This window comes from Mus caroli, chromosome 3 (assembly GCF_900094665.2).
Source record: "Mus caroli chromosome 3, CAROLI_EIJ_v1.1, whole genome shotgun sequence".
Classification (NCBI taxonomy): Eukaryota; Metazoa; Chordata; class Mammalia; order Rodentia; family Muridae; genus Mus; species Mus caroli.
This window is the reverse complement of record NC_034572.1, coordinates 116,020,260-116,032,339: the sequence shown is the minus strand read 5'-3', so window position 1 is coordinate 116,032,339 and position 12,080 is coordinate 116,020,260. Positions and strand designations below refer to the sequence as shown.

At 49.2% G+C, this 12,080-nt stretch overlaps 1 protein-coding gene across 2 annotated transcripts in view; it reads right to left on the bottom strand.

The window, feature by feature from the left end:
• Bcar3 (BCAR3 adaptor protein, NSP family member) overlaps nt 1-12,080 on the bottom strand; it is a 111,198-nt gene that overhangs the window by 17,786 nt on the left and 81,332 nt on the right. For both annotated transcript variants that reach the window (XM_021157545.2, XM_021157547.2), the window contains 3 exons: nt 7,052-7,180; nt 3,640-4,085; nt 816-919 (listed from right to left, as the gene is read on the bottom strand). In XM_021157545.2, the coding sequence (XP_021013204.1) occupies nt 816-919; nt 3,640-4,085; nt 7,052-7,180 (679 nt within the window). The remainder of the gene's footprint in view (nt 1-815; nt 920-3,639; nt 4,086-7,051; nt 7,181-12,080) is intronic.

Below are 12,080 nucleotides of genomic sequence, written 5' to 3'. Positions count from 1 at the left end.
GGGCGGGCTCTAACACCATTTTATGGTCATAGCAGGTTGGGACAGTCAGAACAGGGAAACACGTCTTGGGCAGTGAACAGCACAATCCCGCCAGAAGAAACAGAAACCTTCAGCCACATAGCATGAAGGGCTCTGAGTCACAAAGTCAGGGTGGATCTCAGGCAGCACTAAAGAGAGAGCAAGAGATGCAAGGAAGATAGACAGACACACGGAGATAAGCCAAACAAACATTTTACAAAGGAGCACTGGGGAAAGTCACTTTGTGGCCCTGTGGAAGGTTATTTATTAAAAGAAATGAAAAATCCTCCCACTGGCACTAAATGCTTACAGAGTTCCCAAGTTCCATGCCCCACCACTCTTCTGGCCATGGACAGAACACAGAGAAACAGCAAGGTGTCTGTGGACAGCCGCTCCGTTAGCAGCCCCCAGACTATCTGAGCCACTGGTGGGGCAGGGGGCAGCTAAGGAGTGAGTTCTGCTATCACAATGACCACCACATATCAACAGGGCTTGCAATGTAAAATCCTGGGTACAAAGGCTAGGTGACCCTCTTACTCAGTACTTTAACTCCTCAGTTTCCACAGCTGCAAAATGGGAATAACTGTGCCCACTTTGAAGGCTGCTTATGAGACTTAAATGTTTGGATGCATAAAGTATTAAGCTTAGTGTACCATAACCAAACAGTTCCGCCAACCTCCCTGCCAGGCTGAGGATATGGGATCTTCACACCCCGTGGCTTGTTTGAGGCAGAAAAAGTTTGAGGACCCCCCAGGGTCACACCACCACCTTCTTGCCTGACACTCCCCGACACCTACCTATCGGCAGGTGACTCTCCGACTGGTGAGCTTTGAGGGTTAAGGCCTTCCTGTCTTGCACGTGATCCAGGCAGGCAGGCTGGCTGCCACTCTTCTCTTTATTCCTGAAGCCAGAGAGACCAGGCAGAATCGTGTTATTAAGTAGTAAAACCCTCCTTCAGGCTACGTCACTCACTCACGGAAAGTTAAGAAAAGAAAACTCCCGGAATGAACGCAGCAGCAGCAGCAGCAGCGCATACGCTCACAGTAAAGGAAAGGCCGCAGAGGAGGAGCAACTGAACTGACTGGGTGTGCCAGAGTCCCCAGGGCCAGAGCAGCTGAGTCCTAGGCTGTTTCCTCAGCCCTTCCATCCTGTTGAAAAGACCGTGCTGAATGGGTCACCATCCTCTGGGGAGTAGTGGGAAGGCATCTGATGAACTGGAATGTGTATACTTCTTAAAAAAAAAAAAAAAAAAAAACTTTAAATGATTCTCACTCCCTGGGGGAATGGCTTATTTAACTAACACGACTTTTCCACAATGGATCAATGTCAACTGGGAGGAAGCTGGGGGTCACTTTCTATCTCTATGTACAGATTAGCGCTGCACAGGTCAGAGGTGGCGGTCATCCCTATCTTCCTGGCTGGGCTTGGGGCACACCCACAGGTGATCTCTAACTGCTGAGTTAGAAGCAAAAGTGGCCGGTAGGGTCAACTGGAAGGCACAGCGCACAACCAGCCAGGGAAAGGTAGAGGGTGACTTGGAGGCACTTTCTCCCACACTCCCTCTGTCCATTCTGATTAACTGGGGGTCGTTCTAACTACAGGCGGCGGTAGACTGTATTCTGTTGACAGAGGAAGAGATACACTCTACCAGCCAGGCTGTGATACACAGGTCCTCTGGAAACATAACCCAGTGTCACACAAACCGGAAGATCTTCCCTACGTTTGGAAACAAGCAAACAAAACCTTCCAGCAACCACTCAAAGATAAGCAGCAAATTACTAAAGGAAATGACTTTGGAGAACTGATGTTTGAGGCGTGTCCGCCATGATCAACAATCAACCCATCAGATTAGTCCAGGGGCCCAGGGGCGGCTAGATAGGTGGGAAGCAGAGTGCCTGAAAATGCACACCTTTGCCCAGGGCCCCAGGCTGCCAGGCAGGCAGCAGATGGCAGTGGGCCAAAGCTGACGTGGGAAAGTCACTGAAGGGCAGCAGGGTAGGGTGACTAGCCCATTAAGGCCACACTGGTCATGGTGAGGTCGCCCTTCCCCCACCTGAAGTGTGTTGGCCGCTTCCTGTGGGAAGCTGTCCCAGAGCCTCTACATTCCAAAGGCCAATCAGAAGAGCACCTCCCAGACCCTTCCTTGCCTCCCTGCCTGCCCCTAAGTCTGACTTTTGCCTCCCCTGCAGAGAAAAACAGCTCCCAGGAATACCAGCTCTTGCTGTGAGAGTAAACAAGGTCCACTTCCTGCACCCTCACTCACTCTGGAAGTGGCTATGCAGGGCCCTAGGCTTCTATGCTTCCAGACCAAGGAAGGGAGCCCCAGAGAGGTTGACGGTGTCTGCCCAGGGTTGCACAGCTAGCCACATGGGAACCAGCGTGGAGCCACAGGTTCTGAGTCAGTGGCTGACTAATACATACCAGGCAACAGCTACAGTTTATGTTACTTACATAGTCCTGTATTTCATAAGGCGTTTGCAGTAAAGAAATTATAGTTTATATTTTCTCTTGGCCCAGACAGGAAAGCAGAGAGGTGAATAGACACGCTTATTTATATGTGGGAGCTGAGACGCCAGGAGCGTGCGTGTGGGGGGTGGGGGTGGGGGTTGGCGGGCAGGGCAATAAAGGGGTCCAGGCTACATCTCAGCTTTCCTCCCCAGCAATTGGCCCTGAAAAGGCGTCTCATCTCTGGAAGCTAAGTCCTATGCAAATACAGAGCTCGCTTCTCAGCCTTGCCTGCCTATTCTCTGAACACTTCTCTTCAGCCCAAGGGGCACGGGAGTCCAGTTTCCTCCTTCTACGCTTCCAGTCCTTCAAACCCCATCTGTTTCCCTCCAGGCCAATCATTTTCCACAAGGCCAGTCCCTAGCCTCAGCACTGACCCCTGCTGGACGCTGACACACAGCATGTCCACAGTCCCTGCCCTCCCCATAGTATACCGCCTAGGTGGGTTTTTTCCTCTAACCCTGAAAACCTCAGAAGTCGACCCCATCTCCCCTGTCCAGCCTGGGCCCTTGCTGAAGCATGTGCTGGCTCCCCTGCTTCCGTTTCTCCCCCCACTCTGTGCCTAATGCTGCCCAGTTCTGCTTCAAGATCTGCTGTTCACTGTGCCAAACTTTTATAGCCAGGCACAAAGCCTCCACCACCAGCAGCGGTGGGGTGCGGTTGGATTCCTCCTAACCCCATCCCTCCCTTACACAGACCCTCTACTTTAGCCTGGCCAATCAACCCTCCAGGCTCCTCTGGCCCTTGAACGTCTCACATTAAGTCCCTGGAACCCCCTCTTCTTTGCAGTGTCCCCCAAATATCCCCTGCTCAGACCCTGTTGTTGTTTTTGTTTTAGAGATGGGGATCTCATTTTGTAGTCAAGGATGGCCTTGAACTTGGGGCACTCGCCCCATTTCAGCCTCAAAGCACTGAGATTACCCACACGCATCTCGCATCTAGCTCCACCACTTGCTTTTGATGCTCTTTAAGCATCTAGCTCCACCACTTGCTTTTGATGCTCTTTAAGCGGGGACTAATCATGCACACTTGTGACCACTGTCCACTGACGGTGAGTGTTCTAAAACCCTCTCCTCCCCTTAGCCTGAGCGAGGCCCCAGCACTCCACAGACCTACCTGAGGAGGTTTCCTCGGGGCAGGCTGTGTTCCCGAGCCTGGATGCTGCTGCCTGTGGTGAGGCTCAGCCTCTTCACCACATCTGGCCTTCCCTCAGCCAGGCTGCCCTCCCGGCCTCGGCCCGGGGAGGTGCCATAACGCTCCTCCAGACACCAGAGGGGCACTGTCCTATTGATGGGCTGGAAGATGATGGCACCACTCTGTTGGGAGATGGGTCGCCGGTTGCCCACGTAGCAGCGGACCAGCCCCGGGATGGAGTCAAAGCTCTCCATCTCGAATTGGTACTGCACACGGCTGTAGGCCTCGCTGAGCCGCAGGACAGTCCGGTTGATCTTAAAGTGCTGAGCGAGGTTCTTCCACTGACAGGTCAGGACATAATTTCCGGGGCTCGACAGGGAGTCGCGAACCAGGAAGTCGCCATCCCGCTGCACAAGGTTTTCAGACACCTGTAGTCAAAATGGTGAATGAGGAGCAGGAAAGGCAAACATACTCAAGAACTTCCAGAAGACAGAGCTGTTATGTCTGATCCGTGTGCGCATGCGTGCAGAGACCAAAGGCATCTTTCCTTAGGCACAATCGATCTCCCACAACCCAGGGATCTGCCTCTCCACTGCATGTGTTACCACGCCTGGCTCTCCTGATTTTTGTTTTTGTTTTGTTTTTAATGTGGGTTCTGGGGATCGAACCCTGATCCTTGTGCTTGCAAGATGACTATTTTACCAACCGAGCCATCTCCTAGCACTCCCTTTTTTTTAGTCATGTCTTTAGTTTGTTAAATGACACACTCAAGGACTGTATCCTAGCTGGGTATGGCTCTGCACACGGGTGATCAATGCGCTCAGGAAACTAAGACAGGAGGACTGTAAGTCTGAAGCCAGCCTGGAATACATAATTCATTTGAAGTCATCCCCCTCTCAAATGCAAAACAAAACACCCAAACTATTTATGGACCTTCTTCTACATGCCCAGCACTACTGCAGACTCAGGAGACACAGCAATGACTAAGTGTGCTCCCTCGGGGGCTTTGTGGTGTGTGTGTGTGTGTGTGTGTTTGGTGTAGCACTCTCGGGACAGACAGCTGCAAGTATGGTGAGTCTGAATATTGTGAAGCTACGGAAAGAAAAACTTTGGAAGGGAGATGGGCTACTTGGAAGGGTTATTGTTCAAATGAGGGTGACCAGGAAGATGTCCCAAGAAGAGGACATTTACACAGACTTAGAGAATGTAAAGCAACGGGACGAAATGAGGTTGTATGCTCATTGGGTCTGATTTTTTTTTTCAAAGGGAAGAGGAAGAGGCTATCTGGGTCTGGGTCCCCTAATTATGCTCCTAAGATTTCTGTTTACAGAGCAGGATGAACCCAGGGATGGCACAGTGGATTCTGGACAACCTAGGAGGCTAGGGAAAAAAAAAGACACTTGAGGTTTCCTCACCCCACAAAGTTATTGTAAAGATAATCCGTTTGCATATGAGAACTAGGCAAAGCACGAGGAGTACAATGCCTGTAATGCGGTGGACAGCCCCACAGGTAGCCACTATGGTGCTGATGTTGCCAGCCATCCAGTACATCATGCTGGAGCCTGACCACCTAGGTTTGCAATCTGCCCTAGCTGTGTGACTAGACAAATTACATAAGCGCCTTGTGGTTCGGTTACATCATCTATAAGATGTAGATAATGCTGTTGCTTATAGAGTGGCTGAAACCTTCAAAGGGACAGTGTTGGCACCCGGCTTCCATTGCCATCGGGTTCCAGTTAGCGTCCAGAATGATGTTCTGAGAGCTCGCCCTTCTGGCGGGCGCGCTAACAAGGACAGCAGTGATGACATTGTTCCCCTAGGATATTCTAACATCCAAGTGACGCTATACTTCTGCGAGCTCAGAATAGTGTGCTGCCATGGTTACTTTAAAACTGCCTCTTTGCCTTAAAAATACATTTTCATGCAGAAATTCCATTTCCTGGAATTGAGCCAGTAGAAAGAATTATAGGTCTGAACGTGGTAGTTATCATACAGGATGTTGCTCAGGCTGCTAGAAACGCTCTAAGTACCCCATAAATTGTGATGTGTGTGTATGTGATAGCCATATACACAGTGTGTGCTGGGGCAGCCGAAGAGTTTACAGCCGGAGCCAATTCCCAGGGCACACCATTAAGTGAGGCGAGTGGGCCACAGAAAGCAGGAAGATCTCTGTTTTGATTGAAGAGGTCTGGAGGGATATATACGAGAATGCTTATAACAACCACCTCCAGGGGAGACAATTAGGGATAGGAGTTGGATTTTCTCTCTTCTTATCTGGATCTTCTACCATCAGTTTTAAGGTTACAAAAAAAATATCTCAAGATCAGAATAAAAATGATTTCTTTGATAAGTGTTAAAAAAAAATAGGGCTGGTAAGATGGCTTAGCAGGTAAAGGCGGTTGTTGCCAAGCCTTAATGGCTTGAGTTCAGATCCCTTTGTCTTTTGATATCCACCTGTGTGCTGTGGCACACTCCACACACGCGCAATAAATAAATAAACAAAATAATAATTTTTTTTTCTTTTTTGGTTTTTTGAGACAGGGTTTCTCTGTGTAGTCTTGGCTGTCCTGGAACTCACTCTGTAGATCAGGCTGGCCTTGAACTCAGAAATCCACCTGCCTCTGCCTCCCAAGGGCTGGTGTGCACCACCACCACCCAGCACGAAATAATAATTTTAAAAAGTGAAATTCGTTACCCTAAAGACAGTATTTACAACATGCCGCCACCTGCCTTAGACCTAGGTATGCATTTCCTGTTATGCTGACCTTGATTAATGACTGGCCAGTTATGCTTATAATAAAATCCCATAGGTAACTTTACACTTCAATTCTGCAAACTCAGCCTATTTTTAATTCTTACAGTATCAAACAACAACATGACTTATCACAACTACGTGAAATCTCCTGAGCCATTAAGGATGAGCCTGGGCCCTGGGCTAATCCCCCTTCCTCCCCATCTTTTGGGTCACAGGACTCAGTGAAGGACAGAAGACAGTGGACACTCGCTTGCCCCATTGAAGCAGGGGTGGCCTTGTCAGTCTGTGTCTCCTGCCCTGTGGCATAGGAACTTCTCTGAGATAAGTCACTGCCTTCAGAAAAGGGTCCAAGTAGTAGGAGGCTCTGACCACTGGCCAAGAGCTTAATTATCTGAACTCCAGGCATCTAGGTACTTCTGGCAGCTGGTTCTGCGCCATGTATATGGACCCCAGGAGCACTGTCCTTTCCCTCATGGCTGGAAATATATTTGGAGTCCAACCTTTGGTTCTTCCAAAGGACTCTTTAGAGACGGTTCTAAGTTAAGTCACTTTCTAGCACTAGCGTTCTGTGGTCTTTGAGCAGGACTCAACAGACCATCAGTGTGCGAGTCCCTGAGCGGAACAGAGCAGAGCGCATACCTGTCGGGGGATCCGGCCGTGGTACCAGGCGTGGCTGCGTAGGTCCTCACTGCTCAGCAGCAGCTCCTCCTCCAGTTCCTTTTTCAGCCTCTCAGGGGTCCTGTCCATGATGTGCCTCTCCTTGGAGAACTGCAACACAGAGCCCTCAGTGACCTCACCTTCCCCGGGCCAGGCCAGGCCATGCCAGCCGCAGATGACCACCGTTTCGCTGGTCCTCTGCTTCACTGAGCAGATGAGTGCGCGCAGGCCCAAAGCTGCGTTCAGAAAGGGAACTGGAGACTACAATTAGCCGTGACCTCTTGCTTCTCCAGCTGCAGGTAGAGCTCATAAGAGCTCTCGCAGGGAAATTGCTCCCGAAGCAGAGACAGAGGAACAAGGCCAGGAGGCTCTCTTCCTGTGGGAGCTTCCTTGTTCTCTTTTATAATTGCCCTAATGTGGAGCTGGGAAGGACAGCAGTTCCCCAGTGGCCTTTGACCCTGGGCCTCAGGGGCAGTATAGCCCAAAACACAGTCCTCGAGGCTGGTAGCAAAGCCTCTGAATTTCTTTCCTAGTTTTTTTTTTTTTTTTTGGTTTCCTGTAGACAAACTCCAGGCAGGAATTAAGTTAGCTTATAAAAGATTTCTAAGCAGATGGAGCAATTTCATGCCCCCTAAATCTAAAATAGATGCCTGAGTTAGACATACTCTTTGAAATAATGTTTAAAATATTTGTTTTTTTTAAGCTTCTGTTTGTTGTCATTGTATTCCTATGGGTATGTTGCCTGCATGTTTGTCTATCATGTGTATACAATACCTGTAGAGGCGAGAAGAGGGCGTCAAATCCTCTGGGCTTGGAGTTACAGGTGGTTATGAGCCACCCCGTGTGTGCTGGGAACCAGAAACGGGTCCTCTGTAAGAGCAACAGTGCTCTTAACAGCGGAGTCATCTGTGCAGCCCTTGAGTTATAGATAATTTCTGTGTATGTGTGTGAATGTTCAAGCTTACATGTGGATGGATGCACACATGGGTGTCTGGAGGGGCCTCAGGTTGATATTGGGTAAAATCCTTGATTTCCATTATATATTCCCTACCGTATATATTGGTAGGGTCTCTGACTAACTCTGGAACTTACTGTTTTGACTAGTCTGACTAGCAGCTGGCTCCAGGAATCCCCAGTCTCTGCCTCTCATACAGGTTACCATACCAACCTGCTTTTGTGGAGTTCTGGGAATCCAAACTTTGGTTCGCCTCATGCCTGCGTGGCAAGAACTGTATCTACTAATCTTACCCCAGTCTGATTTATTGTTTGCTTCGTTTTGTCTGAGACATGGGCCTTGCTGTCTGCATAACCTTGGCTACGTTTGAATTAATAATCCTCCTGCCTCAGCCTCTCAAGTGCTGGGATTATAGACATATATTATTACTTATGCCCAGTGTGCTGGCTAGTTTTTATATCAACTTGACACAAGCTATAGTCATCTGAGAGAAGGGAACTGCAATTAAAAATAAAGACTGGGGGCTGGAGAGATGGCTCAGTGGTTAAGAGCGCCGACTGCTCTTCCAGAGGACCTGAGTTCAAATCCCAGCAACCACATGGTAGCTCATTATTATCTGTAATGGGATCTGATACCCTCTTCTGGTGTGTCTGAAGACAGCAATGGTATACTCATATACATAAAATAAATAAATCAAGAAAGAAAGAAAGAAAGAAAGAAAGAAAGAAAGAAAGACTGAGCTACAAGCAAGATGGTAGGGCATTTTCTTAATTGGTGGTTGATGTAAGAAGGCGCAGTCCATTGTGGGCGGTGCCATCCCTGGGCTGGTGGTCCTGGGTTCTATAAGAAAGCAGGCTGAGCAAGACTCGAGGAGCAAGGCAGTAAGCAGCATCCCTCCATGGCCTCTGCATCAGCTCAGCTCCTGCCTTCAGGTTCCTGCACTGCTTGAGTCCCTGCCCTGACTTCCTTTGATGATGAACTGTGATATGGAAGAGTCAGCAAAATAAACCCTTTCCTTCCCAAGTCATTTTTGGTCGAGTGTTTCATTGCAGCAACAGAAGCCCTAACTAAGACATCCAGATTGAATAACACCTTTTCTTTTTGGTTTAATTTTTCTAATGCACTACTTCATTTTTAAGGCAGACTGGGAACCAAACTTAAAGGGGAAAACTGGTCCTTCACCCCAAACAGCTTGAGAACGTGGCATGGCAACAGCTGCAGGCCTTCTAGGCAGGTGACACTGGCTCCAGGTTGGATTTAGCATCACTCAGCCTTGTACAAACACACTGAACACCACCCCTCCTGGGTTCCTAGAGAAACCAGGTTTGGGTACCACTCACTGAAGGTTATGTGAGAAGGGGAAGGCCAGGTGTCTGTGCTTCCCTAAGTTCCCCAGTGTGTCCTCCAGATGCCTCGAAAAGCCCCAGAATTACTCCTCACACACTGCTTAGCAAGGAGAGAAAGATCCCCAAGTCTCCCCCGACCCCCGCCCCAAACAAAGGATTCAGACTGAGGATTAACTATGCACGCCTCTCTTCACAGTGCTGGCTGATGTGGTATAGGTGGATTTCAGGGTGGACCTTCACTTCTTCCTCTCCTCTCCCTACCCTCCTCCTCTGCTCTCAGGACAGACAGACAAAGGCAATGGTTTCAATCATTCAGTTTGCTCAGTGAGACAGGGTCTCACACTATAACCCAGGCTAGCCTAGAATTCACTACATGATCCAGGCTGGCCTTTCCACCACAGCAATGCTTTTGCTTCTGCCTCCAGAGTACTGGGATTAAAGGTGTGGGCCACTATGCCTAGGGAGGGACATCTGATAGTGGAATTTATATCAAAAGTGTGCAAAGGCTGACTGCCATGACTCTTGTGGGCCTCACACGGTAAGTGTTTGACGCTAGCAGCTCTGGGCATTGAATTATGCAAAGTTACATCTGAAGACTCATGTATGAATGGCAAGCTGACAGCTGATGGCTGCCTATTATCTGTCTCGCTTCCTGCTAGACTCTTAAGTTTCATGGGAAAAGAACCTTTTCCCCTTTTCCCTACAGCAGCACCTCAGGCAGGGCCTGAACACCTCAAGAACTCAGCCACACTGCAGGAACAAACGTCCCAGAGGGAGATGTCTGCAGCTCTTCTCCCAGATAGTCTGCAGTTCGATTTTACAAGTGCGTCACCACCCTTCAGCTCAAAGACGGCCTTCCCGGCGGTTTGTGTTTTATAAAATGCTGCACTGAGATCTACCCTTAGAAGACTGAGTTGGAAGGACTTCTGGGGTGGCATGTGACAACCAGCAGCTCGATGATATCCTGGACCATGAGGGGGAAGCCATAACGAGAAACAACAGCCGAGAAGGCAGGAACCAGGCTGGGGCTCTGATACCCATGGGGCCCACACACCAGCAGGAGAACAACTGGTTCCCAGTTTCTTTTTTTTTTTTTGGAGACAGGGTTTCTCTGTAGACCAGGCTGGCCTCAAACTCAGAAATCCGCCTGCCTCTGCCTCCCAAGTCCTGGGATTAAAGCCGTGTGCCACCACCACCCAGCTTGGTCCCCATTTTCTATGTCACTGTCAAGCTTCATGAAGCCTATAATTCGGGGGCTTTCTCTCAAGGTAGCTGTACTGAATCCTAACCTCTATTGTGAATGTCGTTCCTCGTAAGTCACCCAGACTAGCGGACTCATTCACACCTCTTTCGCCATACCCTAGGCTCTCTGCTAGGTCCGGGCAGGGACAATGTAGGAGATCTGAACATGTACAGCCAGCTCTACTATACTCCTCAGAAATTTTATTTGCTCACACCCAGAAAGCTATTCCCCTATGTGCTGCTGTGTTCTCCTCACTCAAGTCCCAATATCCAGACCCCTGCTCCCCACACACACCCTTCTCAGTGTTGGCTACAATGTACGTTTTCCTTTAAAGCATCACACACTCTTACTTGCTATCCTAACTACAAACTCAGCTGGCTCTTCCGTGACTTTTGTCCCAACTCCTTAGAGGAAAATCCATAGTTACTGCTATTTCCTTCTGTGTTTACAAACAGGCTGTAATTGGGTGCTACAGGAGATAGAGGTGACAGGATGACAACCCAGAGAGGAGAGGAAAGGAGAGTGTTGACCTGTGCCCTCCCTAGTAGCTTGAGATGGAGACCAGACTTTAAAAAACACAGACCATACACTGTTGTGGGGAATCTATGCAATGACTCTCAGGTTCCAAAGGGGATGTCGCAAGATCACCCTGAGGGCCACCTCATGAGTAGCTGGTGTCTGTTTTTGGGAGGGAGTGGGTACCCTCTAAAACTCTTACTGTTTAATCACATAATGAATTAATGAAGCTTGCTGTTAGAGACAGGTCTTATGTAGCCCAGGCTAGCCTCAAACTGACTCTGTAGCCAAGGATGACCTTGGATTCCTGATCCTCCTGCTGCTTCTGCCTCTCAAGGGCTGGGATTATAGGCACGAGCCACCGTATCCAGCTTGCATTTGATGCATCTCAAAGAGGGCTGGACCTACGTCATCCTCATCCCTTCTATCAGCATGGGACAGCAGGCTTTGCTTTCGACAGCAGTACACCCGGCCTGCTGGCTCGCTTAGTTCACTGGGCGTGCATAAAGTGCGCACCAGCCCTTTGAGGTGCAGGCTCCTCTGCTGCCAGAAGGAAAGTGACAGCAAGAAAATTCTTAAAGAAAAGTGACTCTCCCTCAGCAGCCATCAGCCGTCAATGGCTCTTCAGCTAGGGGTGGGGCCTCGGGAACCCTCCCTCCTCTGTGCTAGTCTTTTGCAATTAATTAATTAATTAATTAGATATAGTTTTTTTCTGTATGGGCCCTTGATGTAGCCCTGAGCTTGCTAGATCTGCCTAGCCTCAAACTCAAAGCTCTGCCTGTCAATTGCTCGGATTAAAGGTATGTACCACCACTCCTGGCCCTCCATACTGGACTTTTTAACCAGCCTAATTTTGTGCAGGTCTTCCGTAGGTGACCATTGCTGCTGGGTTCATGTGTCCAGCAGTCATGCCATGTCCAAAGGACAGCTTCTCACAGCATGCCTCTCCAT